Source organism: Prionailurus bengalensis, chromosome B3 (assembly GCF_016509475.1).
Source record: "Prionailurus bengalensis isolate Pbe53 chromosome B3, Fcat_Pben_1.1_paternal_pri, whole genome shotgun sequence".
NCBI lineage: Eukaryota > Metazoa > Chordata > Mammalia > Carnivora > Felidae > Prionailurus > Prionailurus bengalensis.
Genome location: NC_057355.1, coordinates 107,026,777 through 107,052,551, shown reverse-complemented (window position 1 = coordinate 107,052,551; position 25,775 = coordinate 107,026,777). Strand labels below are relative to the sequence as shown.

Sequence of the window (25,775 nt, the reverse complement as noted above, 5' to 3'; positions counted from 1 at the left end):
TTATTTCTGTACCTCTTCCCTTGATCTAGACGTAAAACACAGTGCTCCATAAATGTCTGCTGATTTAATGTTTTAGTATGAGTTTTCATAATTAGGTGGCAGTTATATCATTTTAACTACATTTTAGATTACTAGGATTAAATTAAATCACAAAGTATTCTACAATACGTAGTTTGTAATCATGACCAATTCTTTGTAGAAAATCCATAAAGACTGTAATTGAGAAATGAAAAAAGTATTACTTCAATATCATTTAAACATTAAAACAAAGGATACCTCCCTAGATAATTACTGAGTCATGCCCTATCATTAAGTTTTCTTGCCAGAGTCAACAGTAATCAGAATACAGAGAACAAACTGAGGGTTGACAGGAGGGGCAGAGAAGAGGGGAAAATGGGTGATGGGCATTGAGGAGGCCACTTGTTGGGATGAGCAATGGGTGTTGTATGTAAGTGATGAATCATGGGAACCTACCCCCCAAACCAAGAGCACACTGTATGCACTGTATGTTAGCCAACTTGACAATAAATTATATTAAATAAATTATTTTTTAAAAAGTAATCAGAATACAAAAATAAATAATTTTAAAATGTAATCAGAATATAAACAGTTTTACTGCTTTCAAAACAACACAAGTATAATTATTTAATAAGGTCTTCTAAATGATTATTCCAACATCAGTCCATCCAGATACATTCGTAGAAAGTGCTAACCTCTTTTTCCCCGAGTACCACTCAATGAAGAACCAATGTAAAACAAGAGGAAGCATAGCCATAAATCCAAGATAAAGCCAATCATAAAGTTCTGGAGACTCTGTGCAAGGCTGACAATATTTCTGTGCATTTGTTCTCTGTCCTCTTGGACACACCTACAAAATATAAAAACAATTATTTTATGTACATATATTATTTTAGAACATTGATATCCCAAAGTCATTCTATAAAGACATCCCATTTCAGTTTAAACATGTTTACATGTACATCTTTTAGAAGTAAGAAAGTTCCTAAGTAAAATTAAATCTATATTGTATTTGGTTTTATTTGTATAACACTCTTAAAAAATTCCTTTTACTAAGTTACTAAAACTTTAAATGATTAGTTAATAACACTATATAAAAATAATTGCAAAGAAAAGTTCTGGAGTTTTAATGTTAACTTACCGCCCAAGTCACTGTACTATATCATTAATAACAAGTAAAAGTTACTATAAAATTAAAAGATACTAAAAAAAAAAATACTAACTGCAACTGTCAAAAATGACAATATGTTGCCAATATGACAACACAAATATGAATTTTATTAATGCCTCATATTTTTATAAATTTATGAGTATACTGAAAAGATTCTATGTATGCAAATATTTCAAAAGCAAAAAGATTTTAGCAATGAAATAACACATTAAATGTTAAGACTTACCCCACATTCTCCATATATTTCAGTTGAGCCATTTTTAAATAATAGGGTCTTCCCACAGTAAAGTCCAAGGCATGCTGGTTGAATATCGACAGCTTTTTAAAAACAAATGCCAGTATAGTAACATCTTTTATGATTATAAAAAAAAAAAAGAGTAATAACAGCTGAAGCACGTAGCAGAAATACCTCAACACAGTTCAATTAAAAAATGATACGTATTAGACAAAAGTCTTGATACACTTATATTTAAACTTAACTTTCTCCTTTTACACTGTAACAATGCAGAAAGTTATACTGAAACTTTGATGTTAAGGCTATTCCTTATGATTAAGACCCCTCAGCCAGCTGAGTGGGATCTATCCCCAGAATTCAAAGCTTAACCCAAGGCAGGGGCGGGGGGACACCAGGGTGGTTCAGTCAGTTAAGTGTCAGACTCCAGCTCAGGTCATGATCTTGCGGTTCGTGAGTTCAAGCCCCACGTCTGGCTCTGGGTTGACAGCTTGGAGCCTGGAGTGTGCTTCACATTCTGTGTCTCCCTCTGTCTGCCCCTCCCCTGCTCACGCTCTGTCTCTTTCTCAAAAATAAAATAAAAAATAAACATTAAAAAATTTTTTAAAAACAGCTTAACCCGGTATGTCCCAATGGCTCCAAGAGCTACTCCCCCTTGATGAGATGGTCTAGACTTTTGCATTTCCATTTTTTAATCAGGAAACTAACAGACGATCACCACCCCACATTTGGCCCAGCCATAACAGTAAGTGTGCACATATGCACACACACTTCACCTTTCGTTCACACAAAATATCACCTTCATTCATAATAGAACACATTTTAATACCAGAAAAGCAGAAAATACATAACTTTGAAATAAAGGGCAGGCCTTTAAAATAAATAAATTTACCTTTAGGAAAGACCTTACAACATTGTCCAAACTTTTGTCATTTTTTTCGAGGACAGGTGAAAATCTCATCAAGGTTGTCACTGGGCCTCTCCCCAATATTTGGGAACAACTACCTTAGAATCTCTGATCTCAAGGCTTAGGGAAAATAAAAGCAGGTCTTCTTTATAAAAACAAAACAAAACAAAACAACAAAAACTCTGGGTCTACAGATTGTCTGTGACCTCATCAGCAGGAAGAAGTTATTAAAGGAGTTTTTTTCATCAGAGACATCTGATTTCGTTTGTTCATTGACTTATTCATTCAATAAACATGCATTAAGTCACAGATTCCCTGGCTAGGGACTTCTAAAGATCCACAGAGCAACATAACAAGAGTCCCTGCCCTCAAAGAACCTAGAGCCTTGAGTAAATCCAGAAGCGAAATCAGTCAGTCAGAGAAAGACAAATACCATATGATTTCACTCATATGTGGACGTTAAGAAACACAACAGATGAACATAGGGGAAGGGAAGCAAAAATAAGATAAAACCAGAGAGGGAGACAAGCCATAAGAGACTCAATTATAGAGAACAAACAGAGAGCTTCTGGAGGGGAGGTGGGTGATGGGCATTAAGGAGGGCACTTGTTATGGTGAGTAGCAGGTGTTATATGTAAGTGATAAATGACTGAATTCTACTCCTGAAGCCAATACTGCACTATATATTAAGGAATAAATCCTAAACACCTGTGGTCAAGTATGAATCAACTTGGAAAATAAGCATTTTATGACCATTGCAGGGGCTAAGGGCAGGTTCCCAAAACGTGCTACTTTGGCATACCAATTATTTGAAACAAATGTTACTTATGACACAAGGGGGCAAGGACACTCCGACCCTCTCTCCTGAAAGCAAGGAACAAACCTCCCATACGAAAAATATCCTTCTTATACTAAGCAAAAAGACATCCTTTATTATCAGTGATAATAAAGCTGCAGAAGTAAACCTTGTTATTTTACTAACCTACTACCTTGGCCCCAAAATCTGTTTTCCTTTACCCGTAAATTCCTTCCAAGTTTATTGTCTCTTTGTCTAAAACGTATAAGAACTCCCTGCCTTGGTCATTTCTTTAGGTTTCAATTTCATAATTGTTTCTCCGTACACTTGTTATAAAACTCTGAGGTTTTTTCCCTGTTAATCTGTCTCATGTGAGTTTAATCATTAGCCCAGCTGGAAAACCCTAAGGGTAGAGAAGAATTTTTCCTTCCTTTCACTATTCTTGAATAACCATTTCCCAAATTCTTCATGAATTCACACTCTAGAGACTGCTTGGTCCACTATGTCCTTTCCCCTTTCAAATTCAAGTACATTTGACTTTTTTCTCCTTGTGCTGAGAAACAATAGCAATAGCACAGACTAAAAGTCTGCCAACTTTAATGTTGTCACTTTTATCACACTTACTTTTTTTAATCCATGGTCTTCTTTACCTTATTTGGCACTTTTTAACCAATTGTAGTCACTATGCCCTAAATTACTAACAGACAAAAAATGAATTGTTTCAGATTTTTTGAGAAGACAGAATTAAAGAATGGAGGATTCTTCCACGTGGATTTTGCACCTAGATGTTTTATAAATACATATGTATGTATTTCAAATCCAAGGCCTGAAAACCACTATGATTGACTGAAACCAACAACAGCTCATCACCCATCAAACAAAACCGCGGCTCCCCGTGTCCGTTCAATTGCCCCTCCCATCTCCTTTCCTGGAGGACGTTTAAGATTTTAAGATTTTTTTTTTCTTTTGCAACGGTCTTGCCGCTTTGTGAAGGGCCCTGTAAACTTAACGTCTGACGCTGAAGCGGGCGACAACAGTTAGGCAGCAATTAGCTTCAGCTTCCTTTAATGTTTTCTGGGCACTAACGCCCGCGCTTTAAATTCTTAAGTCAGCCATGAACGCTACACAAAGGAACTAAAACAAGGGCAGCGAAGTGACCTCCCGAACAACAAAGACCTGGCCTTTGCCCTGGCACACGGCCGGCATCCCCCAAGCGGCACGTCTCCTCTGCAGCCCGAGAGGGGCCGAGACCGTCCCGACCCCTGGAGGAGTCCCGGGCCCGCTCGAGGGCGGTGCGAGCAAGGGGCAAGGATGCGCCGCTACCCGGAGGCCACCCGCAGGAGCAGAGCCCAGAGGCGCCAGCGAGGGGAAGAAGCAGGGACTAAGGCAAACGCTTTCCGGGACTTCGATGACCACTCACCCATTGGCCGCTTGCAGGTTTCCTTGAAGAAGCTCCGAAATCAGCCACCCGGCTCGCGGCGCCCGGACATCCGGGCCACAGCAGCCAGGGCGGCCCCACCTCCTGGTAACCCGGGCGACCAACCCGGAGCCCCTCCCCGCCCCACCACGCCGAAGCCCCGCCCCGCCCCACCACGCCGAAGCCCCGCCCCGCCCCACCACGCCGAAGCCCCGCCCCGCCCCACCACGCCGAAGCCCCGCCCCGCCCCACCACGCCGAAGCCCCGCCCCGCCCCACCACGCCGAAGCCCCGCCCCTCGCGCTTCCTTGTCTCCGCTCTGAGGCCCCGCCCCCGAGGCGGCCGCACGTCCACCCTCTCTCGCGCGCGGAGTGCGCGGGTGGGCTCGAGGCTGGAAGCGCGTCCGGCGGTGACGTGGTGGAGCTCCTGGACGCTAGCGATGGAGAGAGCGCTGGCGGTGCCACGGCTGCCGCCGCACGACCCGGGGACACCGGCGCTGTCGGTGGTGGACATGCACACGGGCGGCGAGCCCTTGCGCATCGTGCTGGCGGGGTGTCCGGAAGTGGTCGGCCCCACACTACTGGCCAAGCGGCGCTACATGCGCCAGCACCTTGACCACCTGCGACGACGGCTCATGTTCGAGCCACGCGGGCACCGGGACATGTACGGGGCTGTGTTGGTGCCTAGCGAGTTGCCGGACGCGCACCTGGGCGTCCTGTTTCTGCATAACGAGGGCTACAGCTCCATGTGCGGCCACGCAGTGCTGGCGCTGGGCCGCTTCGCAGTCGACTTCGGGCTGGTCCCCGCGCCCCCTGCCGCTGCCCGCGAGGCCCGCGTCAACATCCACTGCCCGTGCGGGCTGGTGGCCGCCTTCGTGGAATGCGAGGGCGGCCGCAGTCGCGGCCCTGTGCGCTTCCACAGCGTCCCGGCCTTCGCGCTGGCCACAGGTAAACGGCGACACCCTCCCAGCTCCGGGACGCAACTAACACCACTAACCGCCTCTCTGGCCTGGAACCCACGCATAGCAATTAACACACCCTCATGCCTTTGCAGTTAATAAAAAGGTAATTCCAAATCAAATGCGCGTCAGCCTTGCGGATTTGTGCGGTGTGTGCAATTCGATTATCCCGCAGATTTATTCATCTTGGTCTTGGGAGAGCCTTGAGGAGTACAGAATTCCGTATCTCCCTTACTCAGCGCCTCACTCCTCACTGCCAGGCATTCCTAGAGACTTCACAGTTGGGTAAGTCTCATAGGGTTAGAGAGAGCAAAGAACAGCCAATGTACCAGGGTTCATTGGCTCGTTAAGAATACACATACGAGACACGTTATTACTCCCTGACAAGTTACTAAACCCTGTCTCCTTTTCCTCACCTGTACAAAGTTCCTTCCCCACTTCTTTGGAAAAGAAATAACGAAGGAATTCGGCAATTTACAAATCGGGAAGTTACAGATGTTGCTGTTCTTACTCTTTAAGAACAGGAACAGATGTTGCCTGGGGCCAAATCCTGACAACCCCTTAAAGCTATCTATGTAACCTTAATCAAATTACTAACCTCTCTGTGCCCCTATTTTTTCATTTGTTATCTCATTGAGTTTTGGGTGAAGATTAAATAAGAGTATGCAAGGTACTTAGCATTTAACAAGACATTTCTAGAGACAGAAGGCTGCAGAATATATAGGTTTGCTAGGGTTCTACAAGTGCTGAGCCTCTAAAAGGTTTTGGTGGGTTCCTTAGCACAGAGCCTAGTCATGTAAAACAGAGTGTGTGTAACTATAACCCTTACAAAGAGGGAGATCTCTCCAAAATAGTCATGACTGGAAGTGAGCTGAGAGCTAATTTAGTCCATTCAGGAATAGGGTTATCGCTTCCTTTCCTGTAAGTCTTCAGCGCATGCAAATCATTCTGTTAGATGTTAATCTTTCTTGAGGATTTGGATTCTAGATTAGCCTGATTATGGATGATACAGTAATAGCCCAGGCATGAGCAGGCATTTGCCAGTCTGAGCAGCCGCAGGCAGTTGAAACACACAGGTTGATGAAGAATTCCCCTGGGGGAAATTTATGCCATTTTTGCCCTCTACAAGAGAATGGTATCACATCCTAATTGGGAGGGCACTTGAGACAGGTGGATGTTTAAGATTGTATCTCAAAAATCTCAGCAGTTTAAGTAGCTTGGCTATCCAGTTTCTCCCCAGGCAACCCCAGCACCAGATTAGAAGCACTCTAGAATTGTGGGAAATGACAGCTGGCAGCAAGATCACCATCATTCAGGGCCGGTTGGGGCAGGACGGCCAATCCATAAGCACAATAGCTCCCAAGAGCATCACTGTGTGACTATACAATAATCAGTGGGCACTAATGGTCACTTTGAGTCATTAAAAAAATATGCTAAATTCTCTACTTTGAAAAATACAAAAAGGGTGGACAGGGTTCAACATCACTGCTCTGCCCCTCCCCATCTTGATGACCTTATGAAAGGGATTCAATGCCTCAAAGTCATGATCTGCAAAATGAAGATGACCACAGTACCCACCTTAGAGGACCACTGAGTTCTTTTTCACTCCCTTCAGCTAAAATGAAAACTGGTTTTTTAAGTGCTAGAACGGTAGGTAGTCAATTAATATTTGTAGAATAAGTAAATAAATGAAACTGAGAGAACATGGTGATTAGCAAATGTAAACATCCCCCTAATAGCCCTCTTCCCACTGGAAATTAACCTTTTGACCTTACTATCAACACTTATTGTGTTCCTGATTTGTGCCAGGCACTCCCCACACATTATTGCATGGAATTCACAAAACAGCCCTTTCAGGGTGGAATAGCAGTTCCATTTTACACACGAGGACACCAAAGCCACGCTTAGCTTTCCAGCCGTCCTTCATTTCCATCTACTTCCTCATTCTCTTTTCATTAAGTTTGACTTTTGTGTTGCGCCAGCATCAAGATAAAGACAAAAAATTTTTCATTCGTGTTTGCTTTTAAGTTCCGCAGGCATGTTTGATTATCAACTTGCTCTGTTTTGACACATCACGTGTTAAAAGGGGCTCTGTGGGCTAGCCTGGAACTGAAGGCATACCAGTATCTTTGTATGACTCGGTGTGCAAACTAAGGAATATAATAAACATTGTATTTTTCACAATGTCTGATTTTGAGACCCTACTCTGCCTTGTTGGATTTGCCTAGCCTCATCCCTCCACGTGGTGTCCCCTTTCCTGCTAGATGTAGCAAAGTTTTCTTAGAAGAGCCAAGGCCTTGGAGAGGAGGGCCTTTTGGTCATCAGCCTGCACAACTAACCAGCGAAGCATAATCTACCCCTGTCCATGTGGCTCCTGCCCCTGCTTCCCCTCCTTTTTGCTATCTCTATCACACCCTGAAGCCTCCCTGTATGCTGTGGGGAAGTCAACATAGGTCCTCTGCACTGAGGACCTGCTGCCTCTTTTCTCACTCCAGAGGAAACCAGGAGAAATATTTCCCCTTCAGAACACTGCTTTTCCAACAAACCTCTCTCCCCTGAGATCTTAGGTTTACATAAAACCTGCTTTCTCCCCTGACATACGCCTCCCCCAAAGGCAGTGATCACCAAGCCAGAATGAACTGGGGAGGAGGAAGAGAGGAAAATGCAAGAAGGGGTAAAACAGTTTTAGTATCTCCAAATATCAACCAGCTCCATTCCTTTGGAAATACCAATTTAGGATTTCAAAAAACTGACCTTCGGGTGAAACTTTGGGTATGCCAGGGGCTTAGAATACTCAAAAACTCTGACACAAAAAGATACTGTAAACATCAGCAGTGATTCTAAAATGGATTTATTCTGAGTATTTGCAGGATGCTTTCACGAGATGAAAATACATAGATTTTCATCATGAGATGAAAATACATAGAATAAGCATATATAACTTAAATAGAAAAATCTCTTTTTTTCATTTTGTTTTGACATTACAGTTGAAGAAAGCCAGTTTGTGAACAGGATCCAAAATCCTATTTTAAACAATTTCTCATAGTATGAAAAGGGACTTACATTTTCCTTCATAGTTTTCACATGTTGATGTCCCAGAATTTCTGCTCTCTCTGCCTCTTTAAGGTTTCCTAGCAAAGATCCTCAGAGCAGTTATAAAGTAAGTGTACATGATTTAAGAAAAACATGGCACTAGATGTTCTAAAACTTATGCAAGCATTATCAAGTTAAAAATAGATGCACTTGGGGCACCTGGGTGGCGCAGTCGGTTAAGCATCCGACTTCAGCCAGGTCACGATCTCGCGGTCTGTGAGTTCGAGCCCCGCGTCAGGCTCTGGGCTGATGGCTCGGAGCCTGGAGCCTGTTTCTGATTCTGTGTCTGCCTCTCTCTCTGCCCCTCCCCCGTTCATGCTCTGTCTCTCTCTGTCCCAAAAATAAATAAACGTTGAAAAAAAAAAAAAAAAGAAGATGTGATTTATATATATAATAAAATACTACTTGGCAATGAAAAATAATGAAATCTGGCCATTTGTAGCAACACGGGTGGAACTGGAGAGTATTATGCTAAGTGAAATAAGTCAGGCAGAGAAAGATAGATACCATATGTTTTCACTCATATGTGGATCCTGAGAAACTTAAGACCAGGGGGAGAGGAAAGGGGGGGAAAATGTTACAGAGAGGGAAGGAGGCAAACCATAAGAAGACTCTTAAAAACTGATGGGGGGCGGTGGAGAGGGGAAAGTGCATGATGGGCATTGAGGAGGGCACCTGTTGGGATGAGCACTGGGTGTTGTTTGGAAACCAACTTAACAATAAATTCTATATAAAAATAAATTAATTAATAAAAGACATAGAAAAAATAGATGCACTTAGCTAAAGGTCTAATATTTATCTGATGCTTATTTTGAAAATAAATTTTTGTTTCATTCCTTTTTATGATAGGAAAAAGCACCCCTCCACCAAAACACACATATTAAAAATGCTGTGAACTGTTCCTGCCAAAATACTAAAAAACAAACTTCTTTTCAAACACATCTTTTTTAGATCTCTTAGTGGATGTTCCTGGTCGTGGAAAGATGGTGGTAGACATTGCATATGGCGGGGCGTTTTATGCATTTGTTAGTGCTGAAAAGGTAGGACTTGATGTTTGTTCTGCAAAGACAAGGGACCTTGTGGATGCAGCAAGTGCAGTGACGGAAGCCGTCAAAGCTCAGGTCAGTACAAACACTGCTTGCATAACAAATGCCTTCCTCTGTGGCACGGAGGGAGTATAAATTACGTCCCTGTACAGAAAATTAAATATTTATATATTTAGGTTATTAGAAGTACTAAGAATAAGGTACTGGTTACAATCTTAGGCTCTCTAGCAAGACTATCTAGGAGTCCTAGTTTTGCCACTTGTGACTTTTGTAACCTTGAAAGAGTAACATAACCTTCCTGTCGTAAAAGGGGAATTATGAAATACCTGCTTCGTCGGGTGTTATAAGAATGAAGTAAGTTCGATACATGTAAAGGACTTAGAATAGTACCTACCTATAATATATGTTCAATAAATAACTTTATATGCATACTAGTATAATTTGTGATTATTTACACATATAGAAAATGTGTCAAGTAGTATTTCACTAACTTGAAATGCATATGCTTTGCTATACGTGGTCATTCTGCAAAACTTGAAAATAATGTCAGTTATAGCTTACAAAATAGATTTCATTAAATCTGATCAGACATTCTTTTATTTCACAGAGAACAGTAATTCCTAATTAGTGAATTTCTCCCATATTGCTAAGAAGTTACCTAAATAACTACTCAAGTCAGTCTAGTTTTGGCTTGGGAAAACTATTCTGATAAAATCAGCTTGGATGATAAATAAGTCTAGAATATACTTTCATTTCTAGCATAAGTCTGCCATTTTACATTTAAAATTGGGACCTGTGAAAAAAATAAAATAAAATAAAATTGGGACCTGTAAAACTCATATACACTATTTGAATATTTTAGCATATGAGAATTACTATTCTAAGGAAAAAAATAATTTGTGAAAAAGTGTCTAATATACTAATAATATTATGGGCCTATTTAACATACCTGAGACTTTAATAACATAATTTATAACTTAAACAAGATGAAAATATATACTGTATTCCTGTTCTAAATTGTCATTTTTCCAGGGCTGTCAATACTAGTATCTAGAATTATTTTCTCATAGCACTTTCTGAAGCTCTGATTTTATATCAATTTTCTTTTCACTAAGCAGATAGCTAATAGTTTGAGCTACAATCTGGCATAAAATAACTTCACCTTATTTTTTAATGAAATTAAGAGGAAAAGGCATCGTTTCCTCTTTTTTTTTTTTTTTTTTTTTTTTTGAGAGCTTGCACAGGAGAGGGGACGAGGTGGGGAGGTCGAGGGAGAGAGAGAATCCTAAGCAAGTTCCAGGCCCAGCGCAGAACTGGATGTGGGGCTCAATCTCACAACCATGAGATCATGACCTGAGACAAAATCATGAGTCAGACACCTAACTGACTGAGCTACCCAGGCACCACAAGGCATAGTTTTCTTAATAAAAGGAGTAATTTTGAACTTCTCATTAAAGCTTTAACTTCTCACCAAGGTGGCAAGGGGTGGTCTTTGAGGGAGGAGGGATTCTAAGAAAAATAGGAGAGAATCACATATGAGATGACCAACCATAGCATCATCTGTTAGTGTTAAATCAGGCATCAGAGCTACTTTCTGAATTGTTGACCATTCACGCTGCTAATGCAGATTTAGGGAAAGGCCATTTTGGTGGGGGCTAAAGTTAATACAAATTCATCTTCATTTATTTTTTTTAAGTTTTTACTTAAATTCCTGTTAGTTAAAGCACAGTATAATATTCACTGTATTATAAAGGTGTATAAAGGTGTATTCATTCTTTTAACAAACATTTACCAAGAACTTACTGAGTCGGACTATGCTATGCTAGATGCTAGAGATTCGAAGGAAGAGCAAACCCACTTTTAAGGAGTGGGGGTCTAGTGGGGGGACCATACCTGTGAATAGTGTGATGTAATGGTGCTACAGGTTTGAAATCTAATAGGCATTAGAGAAACCAAGGAAAAGTTCAACTAGACCGCCTAAGAACAGAAAGCATTGCATGTTCGGGCCTGACCATCCTTTACCACTCAGGCGCCTGCTTCTCTGTGTATCTGCTGCTTCTTATAATACCAACTGACTTCATCCTTTACAGTAGATCTTTTTTCTCATCCAACCATTTCTCTTACCTAATAGCTTCTGCATTGTTACAACGTTTGCTTGCTCGTGGCCTCTCTTCCAGGTCCTTGTCTCTGCCCATGGTAATAACTTCAGCTCTAGCTGTTTATTGTCTGATATTTCTACATTATCCCCTTCAAACTCCTGAGAGTGAGCATATGACTGACTGTCTTAGCTTCTCCTGTTTGAGCAAACAGGGCCAGTCTGTGGATTAACCATCCTGGGGTCAGTATTTCAAAGAGTGTAGCATTTGGAGTGTGTGTGTATAAATAGAACTGTTCCTTTAGTAGAGGCTATCTGCAGGACAAATTCCTTAGAAAGGACTCAAAGAATGATAAGAACCGTAACTTCCAGTAAAACTATTTGCATTCATCTAGACAAAGACATCATTTACTGCCCTGACCCAAGAGGTATTTTTAAAATGACAAAGATTGAGGGGCGCCTGGGTGGCGCAGTCGGTTAAGCGTCCGACTTCAGCCAGGTCACGATCTCGCGGTCCGGGAGTTCGAGCCCCGCGTCAGGCTCTGGGCTGATGGCTCAGAGCCCGGAGCCTGTTTCCGATTCTGTGTCTCCCTCTCTCTCTGCCCCTCCACCGTTCATGCTCTGTCTCTCTCTGTCCCAAAAATAAATAAACGTTGAAAAAAAAAATGACAAAGATTGAAAAGTTATGCCTAAGAGTGCCCCCTCTACATTACTTATTAAGATAAATTTGAATCAAAATATTTATTTTACTTGACAATTTTACATGATAATTTTTTGTTGTTGTTATTTTCAGTTTAAAATTAACCATCCTGAGAGTGAAGACCTTTCCTTTCTGTATGGAACTATATTAACAGATGGAAAAGACACTTACAGTGAGGAACCAACCACCAACATCTGTGTGTTTGCAGATGAACAGGTATTAAAACTATAACGTTGGCCACAAAAGCCAGATTGTGTGGAACTGGAACACTGTGAATGCCCTTATCTTCATTTACTCTGAAACAGGTTGACAGAAGTCCTACTGGATCAGGAGTGACAGCTCGAATTGCCTTACAGTATCACAAAGGGCTTCTAGAACTGAACCAGACCAGAGCCTTTAAAAGTAGTGCAACCGGCTCAGTATTCACAGGGAAGGCTGTCAGGGTAAGTAACACCCTTAGCTTCTTATTTGTAAGTGTGTGACTTTTGAAACTGAAGAGGCCTGAGTTCCCTGTTAGGGAAGGTTCTTCACTCAGCTCTCAGAAAAAAATGTTAGGGGCACCTGGGTGGCTCAGTCGGTTAAGTGTCCACCTTCGGCTCAGGTCATGGTCTCGCAGTTCATGACTTCAAGCCCCATATCGGGGTCTCTGCTGTCAGCGTGGAGAACCTGTTTAGATCCTCTGTCTCCCTCTCTCTGCCCCTCCCCTGCTCGTGCTCTGTCTCAAAAATAAACACACATTAAAAAAAAATTTTTTTTTTTAATCAGGCCTATAAAAACTCTGTTCAGCTAGGATATTGGTTCTCAAAGTGTGGTTTGGAATCCCTAGGGGCCCCCAAGTTCCTTCCTAAGGGTCCACAATGTCAAAACTTAGCATGCATTAATACAAAGACATTATTTGCTTTTCACTTTCATTGCCCCACGGGTGTATAGTGGAGCTCTCCAGAGGCCATATGATGGGTGACATCCCAGCTGACTGAATGCAAAAGCAGACATGCACATTGTCTTCAAGTCTATAGCTAATTTCACTATATGTTAATTTCCAAGCTAAGCAGTTTATACGTACCATCTCATTTAATCCTCGTGACAATCTTGGCAAGTCAGTACTGTTATTATCCTTTTTAAACAGATGATAAAATGGAGGATTCGAGAGGTTAGGTAATTTGCCAGAGGTCAAACAGTTAATGGATTATCAGAGCCAGACTCTGAATGTGGACCTCTCTGTGTAGACCGTGCCCTGTTAAGCACTACTGTATTGCTATTGGACAAAGCAAATTTTTAATGAGGCTTTTATTATAGCAGCTTTATAAAAAGATAATGAAACTACTGTGTCCTAATCTAATGATTGACATCTTATCATAAGAGTTAGTTATTCTCATGTTTAAAAATTAAGAAATAATAAAGATACTCGGTAGTTAACATTTGGAGTTCTTTCTTTATAATTAGTAATCATACTTGACAGGATATCTTCACTCACACCACATGCCTTCCCTCTCTGTCTGGGCTCTTCCAAGCTCTTGGATGGTGCCTTCTCAGTCTCTTTCCCTGCCTCAGCTTCCTGTGCTCCCCAGCATTTCATCCTTAGTTTCCTTTTCATCTCATCTGCATTTTGATGCCACTGGGTAATTTTACCCCCTTTGGAGGCCTCAACTCCCAACCACCCCACTGATGATCATTCCTGAACCTTCATCCCTCCCATGCCCACCGTGTGCCTGCCTCTCTCCTGAGTCTAACACTCATATTCCCAACTGTCCACCAAACTCATATGGAAATGACAGTCCCAGAGATATGTCATCTTGTCAAAAAGTTCTTCCTTCCTTCCTAAATGTGCTCTTCCTGTCTCATTCCGTCTTGGTTAATGGGAGTATCTGCTTCACTTCCAAGTAGGAACTACACTCATATTTAACTCATGCATACTCCTCACCTCCCATTTGTGAGTCCTCATGCCTGCCAGTTACACCTGCAAAGTATCTGTTAAGTTCTTCTCCAACCTCCCTAAAAACTACCCTAGTGACTCTAGAGTCCATTAATGAATGAAGGTTACTCTGAAGAGGTTTCTAGGTTTCTAATTGCTTTCCTCTCTGATTTGTTTCCATTTTACAGGTTAATTTCTCTAAAACACAAATCTGATCATGTCTCTCTCCTTAAAAACCTTCTATGACCTACAAGATGAACCTTGGGTTTTCTTTAAAATGATAAAAGTCAAGAATGTGACTTTTAGGCCAGACACAACATAAGTGCAGTATTTTGATATTATACTCCTTTCATCTTTTCTCAGGAAGCAAAATGTGGGGATTTTAAAGCTGTTATAGTGGAAGTATCTGGGCAAGCCCATTATACAGGGACAGCAAGTTTTATAGTGGAAAATGATGACCCACTGAGGGATGGATTCCTTCTCAAGTGACTTCTGTGACTTTTCAGCACTCTTTCTGAATTATATGGAAAATGATATCCACATTGTACATGTAAGCCAAGTCCCATTCATTCTAAAATAGTATTTCTGTGACTAAATGTAATCATTATACCTCATATTTGCACATGTCATTGGTATAAATGTCACCTTTGTCAGCTTACAAAATGCTGAAAATTCAGAATGTTTTTCTAGTCATTAACCTATCAGGTAAAATTACTACCTTAGTCCTTATTAGTCTTAAAATGTTATTCTCTGCTAGTTACTACAGTATGTTGTTTTAGATGCTCGTTGGATAATAATAGCTTGAATTGTAGCCCTCATAACAATGCCTCTTACAAGTTCATTGTTTTAGTCTTCCAGTTTTTGAGTAAAATAATATCCTCTCTCCGAGCAGGATGTAAGGGAGGTGGATTATTATAAGGTACTCAGCACTTAGCATACATAGCCTGGGAAGGATTGGGATGGGTCAGCTTCTTCGGGCAGATGTTATAGTTGCTGCCAGGATGTTCTCTCTGCTGCAAAGGCCTGCTCCTACAGCGAGGTGGCTGAAGTGCCATAAGCTGATGTGAGAAGACCAATAATCAGACTTTTGCTGTATCGTTAAGGTTCTTATAAGAGGGGTTGTTTACTGCATTATAAACACAGTGGAAATCAATGAATCATTTCATACTCTACCAATTAAATGCCAGGTAGATTTAAAACCTGAAAGAAATGTTAACTATTAATTCTTGCTATTTACTTGTCTGTGAGCCTGTTAAAAATAAAATTTGATCATTTTCAGTCACTATAAAATGAAGTATGTCGGGGCGCCTGGGTGGCTCAGTCAGTTAAGCGGCCGACCTCGGCTCAGGTCATGATCTCGCGGTCTGTGGGTTCGAGCCCCGCGTCGGGCTCTGTGCTGACAGCTCAGAGCCTGCAGCCTGTTTCAGATTCTGTGTCTCCCTCTCTCTCACCCTCCCCCGTTCATGCTCTGTCTCTCTCTGTCTCAAAAATAAATAAACGTTAAAAAAATTTAAAAAAAAATAAAATGAAGTATGAAAGACTTATTCAATATGTGATGCTCTCAACATTCAGTAGAGTCCTGTGAGATAAGCAATAGTATATATATATATATATATATATATATATATTTTCTGAGCATACAGAAACTGAAGTGATTACTTTTAAGTGGTTTTGTCATCGGGTTAAGTCTGTGATTGAATTACTTGACCAAAATGAAGGCTTCATAGCTTTATAACTTTATAGTTAATTTTCTTAACTTCCCTATTATACAAAAACTAATGTTTTCTACTCATCTCCTATAAAATTCTGTGGTAAAAGAATCACTTACCTTCAAAACATGACACCATCACTAGCTTACTATGACCAAGAAATTTTCTACACATTAAAGAGATTAGCTGTACTTTCTTTTTAAAATGAAAATAGAACTACTATTCTCTCTCCAAATTTCACAAGTCACATTAACTTGAAAAAGATACATACATTGTTTAAAAGTTACACCTTACAGCATTTTGTAATGTGCCACACCCGTATCCTCTAAGGAAGTCCAGCATGAAATGCATATTGTCCTATAGCTACCAAGAGTGGGGAGTATTTTATCAATCACATTGTTTACATTGTCAGCACTTGGTGATGACAAAAACCAGACTGACTTTAGTGGATTTTATTATTGTTTTAAAATTCTCAGGGCACTTCGGTGGCTCAGTTAAGCGTCTGACTCATGATTTTGACTCAGATCATGATCTCATGGTCATGAGACTGAGCCCTGCATCAGGCTCCATGCTGGATGTGAAGCCTAAGATTCTCTCTCCCCCTCTCTCTCTACTCCTCACCCTCGCGCTCTCTCTCTTTTTGTTTAAAATTTTTTAATGTTTATTTTTGAGAAAGAGAGACAGAGTGCGAGTGGGGGAGGGGCAGAGGAGGGAGACCCAGAATCCAAAGCAGGCTCTAGGCTCTGAGCTGTCAACACAGAGCCTGACGCACACAAATCGTGAGATCATGACCTGAGCTGAAGTCGGTCACGTAGCCGACTGAACCACCTAGGTGCCCCACTCCCTCTCTCTTTCTAAAAAAAATAAAAAATAAAAAATAAAATTCTCTACAGACAAAGCACACTCCCTTATCAACTGCATCACGATGGACCACTCCCTCTGCCCCACCCATGGAATACCACTGTTTCTATCACATTAATATACCAATGGTCCTCAACGATAGTTCAACTTGCGATTTTTCATTTACGATGGTGGGAAAATGATACACATTCAGAAGAAACCGGACTTTGAATTTGCATCTTTTCCTGGGCTCCATATATGTGGCACCACACTCTCGTGTGACGCTGAGTGGCCGACGTGAGCCACAGCCACAGTGAGTCAGCCGTGCGGTCATGAGGGTCAACAGTGGAACACTGACAAACATTCTCTACCCATACTGCCATTCTAGTTTTCACTTTCAGTACATCATTCAATACACTACATGATATATTCAACACTTGATTATAGAATAGGTTTTGTGATTTGGCACACAGCAGGCTAATGTAAGTGTTCTGGGCATGTGAAAGTTAGGCTAGGCTAAGCTCTAATGTTCGGTGGGTTAGGTGTATTAAATGCATTTTGACTTATGGTATTGCCACTCATGATGGGTTTATTGGGATGTAACCCTACTGTAAGTAGAAGATCTGTATATGAGGGAAATATAAGCCAGACATGTTAAATAACTCCCCTAAGGCCACATTGAAGGCTGGGAATCTAGGACTTCTGACTCCAAGTCGAGTATTTCCCTCCTATACTTCCTCCATTTCTAAGATAATACAGCCAGAATTTGCTCTGGAATAGAGGACGTTAATAAAATGTTATATTTCTTGAACATTAAAAAATACTGCCTACATCTTCCTAAATTCAATTCCAAGCCACAGCCTAACCCTTGAAGTAATATTTATCCCTTCTGCACTTCACGGTCTCTCTTGGAGTCAAAACTAGGGAAATTAACTGCCCCCTCCCACACCTCCATGTATCTAACCAGTCACAAGCCCCACTGAGTCTAACTTCTATATATGCCTACAATTATCCTTTCCCACCGTTGGTAAGGGTCTTGGAACCTCCCTCAAGCAACCACCTTTCCCTCACTGATCTCATAGCTCTAAGTACTTAAATATGCTCATCATAAACAAAATGAAACAAACATCCTTTGTCTGCCTTACCTCTCTAGCTTGCCATGACCCCTGTTTCCTTATCTTTGTAGTCAAATTCCTAAGTTCCTGATTCTGTGCACACTGGTTACATTTTTTCGACATCCATTTGTTATTTGACTGTTGCCATCTGGTTTTTACTTCATTATTCACTGGAAGTTATCCTTGATCTAACTGTTAAGTCTACCAGTCACCCGAGGGTTTATGCAACCCGAGGCGGATACCCATCCTTGCTCCTGGCAGGCAAGTGTGGTACATTGTAGAGCAAGAACCTCCATTCCCGGGGCGCCTGGGTGGCGCAGTCGGTTAAGTGTCCGACTTCAGCCAGGTCACGATCTCGCGGTCTGGGAGTTCGAGCCCCGCATCGGGCTCTGGGCTGATGGCTCAGAGCCTGGAGCCTGTTTCCGATTCTGTGTCTCCCTCTCTCTCTGCCCCTCCCCCGTTCATGCTCTGTCTCTCTGTCCCCAAAATAAATAAACGTTGAAAAAAAAAATTTAAAAAAAAAAATAAAATAAAAAATAAAAAAAAAAGAACCTCCATTCCCCTGGTGCTGGGTCAGCCACAGAGCCACTCACCGAAGTTCTCAAGGTCACTAAGTTAGTACCCAGTCCTCATTAGTACCCACCCTAACCCTAACCCTAACCCTAACCCTAACCCCTAACCCCTAACCCTAACCATAGCCCCACCAGGTATTGCAATTGCGTGGGCCCAGGTCCATCTTCTCTTCACCATGAAATTGCACTGAGTTTTGCTCCAAGTCCTCTAGACTCCATAAGAATTGGGACATCCTTCTCTTTAACTCTTAAAATCCACAAATTCCATAACATCCCTCCTTAGAACCATGTTTCTTATACTTCAAGGTGGGTATGCATTACCTGGGGATCTTAAGTTGCAGATTCTCATTTATTAGGCAGGCGTGGGGCAGTTCTAGCAAGCTCCCAGGTGAGGCTGATGCTACGGTGGCTGAGTAACAAAACTGTTTCACCGACCTATTTAATTACCCATTTGGGTCCAGGCTTTACAAGTTTGAGCCTCCCCTACCTGCCAACTTCTCCTTTTAGCTCTAAAATACAAAAGAAGCCTGTTAGCTCCCCACCTAGCGGTAACCTCATGGTCACAGCAGCTTTCCTGAGAAGAAGCTGAGATTACCTTGTTTTGAAAAGCAAATCAAAATGAAAACCACAAGCTCAAGACTTCTGACTTCTCAACTGGCCAGTATGCCTCATTTAGATATTTCACTCACCTGCCTGGCCTTTCACCCTTTCCCTGCTTCTTAATTTTTTCTACTCCCTAGCATTCCACCCATGGCTCTTTTCTCTCTTCACTCAACACCCTGTCCGTAGTCATCACATTCATGCCAGTGGTTTTCTCTCTTGTAGAGAGAGGCTGACAACTTCCAAATCTCTAAATCCTCAGGTCCAGAGCCATACCACTACCTGAGGGACAAGTCAGATTCCTCTGCCCCCTATAATGTGCCCCTCCTCCTGTGTTCTCCACCTTAATTAATGGTACCACCATCCATCGAGCCAGGAACTTGCGATTTATCCTTGGCTCCTTGTTCACGCCATTCTGTCCTGTCTGTTGATGCTCCGGAGGTGGATGTGGGTGGATTCGGCTGGCATCATTCCCTCCCCTTTGCTTTATCAGCAACACTCACCTTTTCCTGTGGAAAACTATCCATCCCCTGCATTGTAGCCTTGCTTGGACTTCCAGGCAGAGGGTACTCCGTCAGACTCTCTCTCCCTGGACCTGAGATCTTGCGAGAAACGACATAAAGTCTGAAACACGGCTGAAGTGGACTTATTCCAGTAGTGATCACCCCCAATGAGTTTTTGCACCTCTACCTGCTATCTCTGCCCTGACTTCCCTTAGGTTATCCTTTTATAATTTGAACTCCCCCTATCCTTTCAATAAGCCCCTTTTTTGCTTAGGTGAGACAATGCTCTGTTTGTATTGTTTACATCCGAAGACACTACCTCCTTAAAATCTCTTCGCCCTCTCCACTATGCCTTTATTCAGACCCTTTTCATTTCTCCCCTGGGAGAATGCCTTTTCTTACAATGCCTCTTCTTAACTGGTCTCCTGGTTGCCAAATTCTCCTACGGTCACTCAAAAATAGGTTTTGTGTAGCTAACAATTTTCCAAAGTGCTAAGTGTTAGGGATCTAATAACACGCCAAACAAGGTTCGAGTCTTCACAAAGCTGACAGCCTACAGCGAGAGGCAGGTAGTGATTAATCACAACAATATAATTATAGACAGTGCTGATATGCTTCAAGCCAAGGAAGGCTTCCCCCGAGAGATGAGGTTAACATGCGCGGGGAGACGGGGATGAGAGGGCATTGGGGGAAGGTGAGGGAACGGGCTTTCTAGACAGAGGGGATAGCAAGTGCAGATGACCTAAGAAGGGAGGTTTAAGAAGCTCACAAAAGGCCAGTGTGACTAGACTGGAGCGACAAAAAGGAAAGTGGCCCCAAATGAGACCAGAAAGGGAGCAGATGTCAACTCATGCAGGGCCTCGTAGGAAACGTTAAGGATTGGGGTCCTTATCCTAAATTAAAAGGAGAAAGCCATAGAGGGGTTTACATAAGTGAATGGCATGATCAAATTTATTTTGTTTAAAAAGGCATCCGGTCTGCAGTGTAGGGTAAGGGCTGGACGTGCGGAGACCTGTCCGGTGGGTGGCCGCGGTAGCTCACAGAAGAGAGAACGAAAGCTGAGATTCAGGTGGAGGAGGAAGTGATGGAGGAAGCGAATGGAAACAAAGACACTTAACAAGTAAAATCCCTAGGTCTTGGGGGTCAATTGTACATGGGCTGGTGGTGAGGAAGAGGGATTAGCCTAGAATCCTAAATTTTCGGTTTGTAAGCTACATGGGAGGTAGTGCCATTTTCTGAGACACAGAATGGAGAGGACCGAGGGATTTTAGGAAACGTGGGAGGAAGACCATGAAGTCCACTTGGGTCACGTGGAGTTTGAGGTGCTTTGGCACACCAAGGGGAGCTGCCAAATAACTGGATACGGGGCTGGAGGCTAGAGATTCAATGTGGATTACTAACGTTGGGCTTTCAAAACTCTGGGTGTGCATGAGAGGAGGAAGTGCAGAGCTGCTGAGCACTGGGCCCCGATGGACTCTAGCATTTAGACCAGATGATGGGGGTGAACGGGAGAGGCCACTGAGGCAACCGAGGGAGGAGGAAAACCAGGAGCGTGTGAGGTCATTCTTGTCTTTCTGAACATACCTGATCCTGGCCTACCCTTCAATGGTGAGTGCTGTTACCCCATCTCCCCCTGATGAAGTTCAATCTCTGTAACATGGCATGCGAGGCCTTCATAAGAGGGTTCCAGTCAACTTTTATCATTTATCATTTTATCATTTCTTTCTCTCTCCACTCCCTACCCTCAGTCACCAGTACCCAAGAGTCAAGTAACTTACGCACTTATCTCCAGACTTTACACATGAATTTCAAAGGTCCTTCTCTGTCTTCTCATTTTGGAGAGTCCGATGTCACTGCTCGTGTGAAGTCTTCATCAGCTACCCTAGGAATAATCACCTCCATAGAATTTCATTATATTTTTTAACAACACGTACAATACTGTAACATATTTGGGTTTGCCTAAAACTGTAAGGTTCTTTGGGCTGAGATCCTTATTTGTTGTTTCTGAAAACCTAGCACAGAGAAGATCTGCTAAATAAACTACTATATAGCTTTGTTTTAATTCAGTGGTTCTCAGGTGTGGTCATCCCCCCCCCCCACCCCCCTGGGACATTTTTAATTGTCACTACTGGCATGTTGTGGGCAGAGGCTAGAGTTACTGTTAAATATCCTACAATGAATTCCTATGATGCATTTGTTTACCACCTTAAATAAACTTCTATTTATACTGTAAATTAACAGTAAGATATTTTTCCTCATTGAAATAAGCATCCGAAGCACTAATGCCATTGATTCCAAGATCTGCAAGTGCACTGGTCATTCTTTAGAGCAATGTTTCTTCAACTGTGGGTCAGAATCACTCGCAGGGCATATGGCCGGGCCCCACCTCCAGAGTTCAGATTCAGTATACTGGGGGCAGAGCCTGGGAATCTGCATTTCTGACAAGGTCCCAGGTGGGGCTAATGCAGCAGGTCTAGGGTCCACACTTTGCAAACCATGGTTTTAGAGAACCTAAGGGTTTATCACATTTTCCCCCATTAGAGGCCATGCCCAGAAACTTGAGATGCAGCTTCCCTGGGCAGGCAGGACCTTTCACTTCTCTATCTCCCAGCCACAAACCTGGAGCTGCCACAGCGGTGACTCCCTGGCTGGTAGCATTTTCTACACACCACATTCCAGAGAACTGAGGAAGGCCGCCAAGAGGGCAAGGAACTCATTGCTCTCCACTCTCCACCCAACACTGCCACACACACGTGTGAACCACTTATGGTCCCGAGGTCTGCACCCTTGAAAACAAGATGGCCTGCTGTCTCCGAGATCCATATTCTAGCTCCTCACGGCACCTATATCAGAATTACCCGTGGCGTGTAGATTCACAGGCCCATCCTCAATAATTCTGGGAGTCATCCGTAAACATGCGTTTTAATAAGCTCACCACCTCGGTGGTTCTCAAAGTGTGTTCCTCAAACCAGCAACATCATCACTACCTATTAACTTGTTGGAAATGCGAATTCTGGGACCAGACCCCACACCTACTGAATCTGAAACCGGGGTTGGGTCCGGTCACTTGTGTTTTAATGAGCCCTCTAGGTGATTCTGTTGCATGTTCAAGTTTGAGAATACCCTGGTTCACATTATTCGGCCCCTGAGGCTTAACATCTCCGGATCTGGACCGTTTTTCACCTTAGGTTCTAGGTCCCTTACTTGCATGTGCCAAAACCATCAACAGGAAGCAGAGTGTCCCCGGCAAAGGCCTTCCTGTAGGACACTTGTATCCGACAAGAGAGTTCAAGAGTGAACCCTTGTTGAATTTGGCCATTTATATGAGGGCCCGTCCCACTTCACCTGGCCCTCGTATAAATGAAGTCCCTTGGGGGTGGGGGTCAACCTGGCCCCCGCTGAAGCTCAGACTCCCTGGCCGGGTAACCTCGTGGAGGAGTGATGTTGTGGGCCGGCTCTTCGGAGGGTGCTTGGTCGGCGTCCCGCCCCCCGCTCCTGCGTAAACACCGTTCCCTCGGCAACGCCTAGAACCCACGTCAAAGGATCGGCCGGGTACGGGGCGACGGGTACGGGGCGACCGCCACCCCTCCCGCCGACCCGACTCCCGGCAGAGGCCTCTGGCCCCAGCCCGAGCCACCTCCCCCGGCTTGCGGCCGCCTCCCCCCGTGCGGGATGAACACAGCCGCGGCCGCCTCGGGGCCCCATGGAGGAGCAGCCGCCGCCGCCGGTCCGCCCGCCAGCGAGAATGACCTTGTTGGGCAGCCCACACCCCGGAGCCCCCTCCGCGGCCGGCGCACCTGGAGGGACTTCCTCCGCGGCCACCGCGGCGGCCGTGCTCTCCTTCAGCACCGTGGCGACCGCGGCGGCCGCGGCGCTGGGGAACCAGAGCGACGGGAACGGGGGCGACAGCACTGGCGCCTCGGCTGGCGGCGGCCTCGGCGGGCCCCGGGCGGCGGGGGCGGCGGGGAGGCCGCCGCCGGGCCCCGAGGCGGCGCCGCTGCTGTCGCACGGCGCGGCGGTGGCAGCCCAGGCGCTCGTGCTCCTGCTCATCTTCCTGCTGTCTAGCCTGGGCAACTGCGCGGTGATGGGGGTGATCGTGAAACACCGGCAGCTCCGCACCGTCACCAACGCCTTCATCCTGTCTCTGTCCCTGTCGGACCTGCTCACGGCGCTGCTCTGTCTGCCCGCCGCCTTCCTGGACCTGTTCACGCCGCCAGGGGGCTCGGTTCCCGCCGCCGCCGCCGCCGCCGCCCCCGTCGCCCCCGCTGCGGGGCCCTGGCGCGGCTTCTGCGCCGCCAGCCGCTTCTTCAGCTCGTGCTTCGGCATCGTGTCGACGCTCAGCGTGGCCCTCATCTCGCTGGACCGCTACTGCGCCATCGTGCGGCCGCCGCGGGAGAAGATCGGTCGCCGCCGCGCGCTGCAGCTGCTGGCGGGCGCCTGGCTGGCGGCCCTGGGCTTCTCCTTGCCCTGGGAGCTGCTCCGGTCGCCCCGGGAGCCCCCGGCGGCCCAGAGCTTCCACGGCTGCCTGTACCGGACGTCCCCGGACCCCGCGCAGCTGGGCGCGGCTTACAGCGTGGGGCTGGTGGTGGCCTGCTACCTGCTGCCCTTCCTGCTCATGTGCTTCTGCCACTACCACATCTGCAAGACGGTGCGCCTGTCCGACGTGCGCGTGCGGCCCCTGACCACGTACGCGCGCGTGCTGCGCTTTTTCAGCGAGGTGCGCACGGCCACCACCGTGCTTATCATGATCGTCTTCGTCATCTGCTGCTGGGGGCCCTACTGCTTCCTGGTGCTGCTGGCTGCATCCCGGCAGGCCCAGGCCGCGCAAGCCCCCTCGCTCCTCAACGTGGTGGCCGTCTGGCTGACCTGGGCCAATGGAGCCATCAACCCTGTCATCTACGCCATTCGCAACCCCAACATTTCGATGCTCCTGGGGCGCAACCGGGAAGAGGGCTACCGGACTAGGAACGTGGACGCTTTCCTGCCCAACCAGGGCCCCGGTCTGCAGGCCAGAAGCCGCAATCGCCTTCGAAACCGCTACGCCAACCGGCTGGGAGCCTTCAGCAGGATGTCCTCTTCCAACCCGTCCAGCGGGATGGGAGGGGACGTGGCCATGTGGGCTCGAAAAAACCCAGTTGTGCTTTTCTGCAGGGAGGGGCCCCTAGAACCAGTGAGAGCAGCGGTCAAACAGCCTAAGTCTGAAGCTGGGGACACCAGCCTCTAAGAAAGGTTGGGATTCACAGCTTGTAAAGGCAAATTTTCAGCTGCACCGTTTGATGATACGGGATTCTGGGGAGAATCGTGTATTTCATAAAGCCAAACATTTAAAAAAGAGACAGAGGGGGAGGCTTACCCCTTCCCCCAAACAACATACAAGACAGTGTGCCCTTCTTCAAAAGTGCCAAGTGTAAAATGCAAAAATTAAAATATTAAACCACACAACCAAGCATTGTGAACTGTAAGTGCCAAAAATGAGAAAAATAACATTCACAATTACTGAAAAGCTCATATTATAGGAATCACACTGTGAAACAAAATCATTGAATGCAACCAGGATTTGTTCAAATACAGAGAATTTCAGGAAAGGATGGAGACTTTCAGAATCACTTGAAGGCTCCCCTAAATCACCAGAATTCACCAAAGTTGAGATTTTTAGAACTTGCACCTCTGACACGCGCTTTGGGTACTTAGGTTGGGAACGAAAAATTCTTGTCTTTACACGTTTTGGTGCGCTTCCTCGCGCCCCGTGTCCCTATAATCTTTGTGGGAAATTTTATATTCATAGACCATTTTAAACCATTTTCGGATTTTGAAAGGTAGCTTATTACCATAAAATCAACCATCTGAAGGGCAGATAGAAGTATGAAAATAAAGAAATGTGGCTGTTTATAAATGTATTCCAAGATTATACTTTAAAAAAATTAATATCCCTCATTCTGTCCCCCAAATTATCTGCCCTGGGAAGTTTTGAGGCTTTACCCTTACTCTAACCTGATACTTTGTTTCTAATCACATGGGGGATGCTGTTGGCAGAGTGCTTTTACATTTTTAAAAAATAACTTTCATAGTAGAAGATCAGATCGTTGCCTTTT

General features: G+C 44.4%; 3 protein-coding genes and 1 long non-coding RNA gene across 6 annotated transcripts in view; 2 read left to right on the top strand and 2 right to left on the bottom strand.

The window, feature by feature from the left end:
• The window catches only part of LOC122469165 (JNK1/MAPK8 associated membrane protein), a 30,578-nt gene extending 25,903 nt beyond the window's left edge, over positions 1-4,675 (bottom strand). Inside the window, exons 1-3 of one of the 3 annotated variants that reach the window (XM_043556280.1) lie at positions 4,545-4,675; positions 1,416-1,507; positions 714-868 (exon numbers count right to left, since the gene is read on the bottom strand). In XM_043556280.1, coding sequence (XP_043412215.1) covers positions 714-868; positions 1,416-1,507; positions 4,545-4,548 — 251 coding nt within the window. In that variant the 5' untranslated portion in view covers positions 4,549-4,675. The remainder of the gene's footprint in view (positions 1-713; positions 869-1,415; positions 1,508-4,544) is intronic. The other 2 variants (XM_043556278.1, XM_043556279.1) reach the window with 2 other exon arrangements.
• Positions 4,676-4,858: 183 nt separating this feature from the next.
• L3HYPDH (trans-L-3-hydroxyproline dehydratase) lies at positions 4,859-15,629 on the top strand. The gene is made up of 5 exons (XM_043556275.1): positions 4,859-5,487; positions 9,543-9,712; positions 12,526-12,648; positions 12,738-12,875; positions 14,708-15,629. The coding sequence occupies exons 1-5, from the start codon at positions 4,980-4,982 to the stop codon at positions 14,831-14,833; spliced, it is 1,065 nt and encodes a 354-aa protein (XP_043412210.1). The 5' UTR covers positions 4,859-4,979; the 3' UTR covers positions 14,834-15,629.
• LOC122469163 lies at positions 15,291-22,419 on the bottom strand. The gene is made up of 3 exons (XR_006293400.1): positions 21,462-22,419; positions 19,684-19,782; positions 15,291-15,402 (listed from the first exon to the last, which is right to left on the bottom strand). It is a non-coding gene; the product is annotated as an uncharacterized LOC122469163 (long non-coding RNA).
• A 783-nt stretch (positions 22,420-23,202) lies between these two features.
• Positions 23,203-25,125, top strand: GPR135 (G protein-coupled receptor 135). Its single transcript, XM_043556274.1, has one exon. It carries the CDS (start codon positions 23,387-23,389, stop codon positions 24,905-24,907), a length of 1,521 nt encoding a protein of 506 aa, XP_043412209.1. The 5' UTR covers positions 23,203-23,386; the 3' UTR covers positions 24,908-25,125.
• Positions 25,126-25,775: the final 650 nt, after the last annotated feature.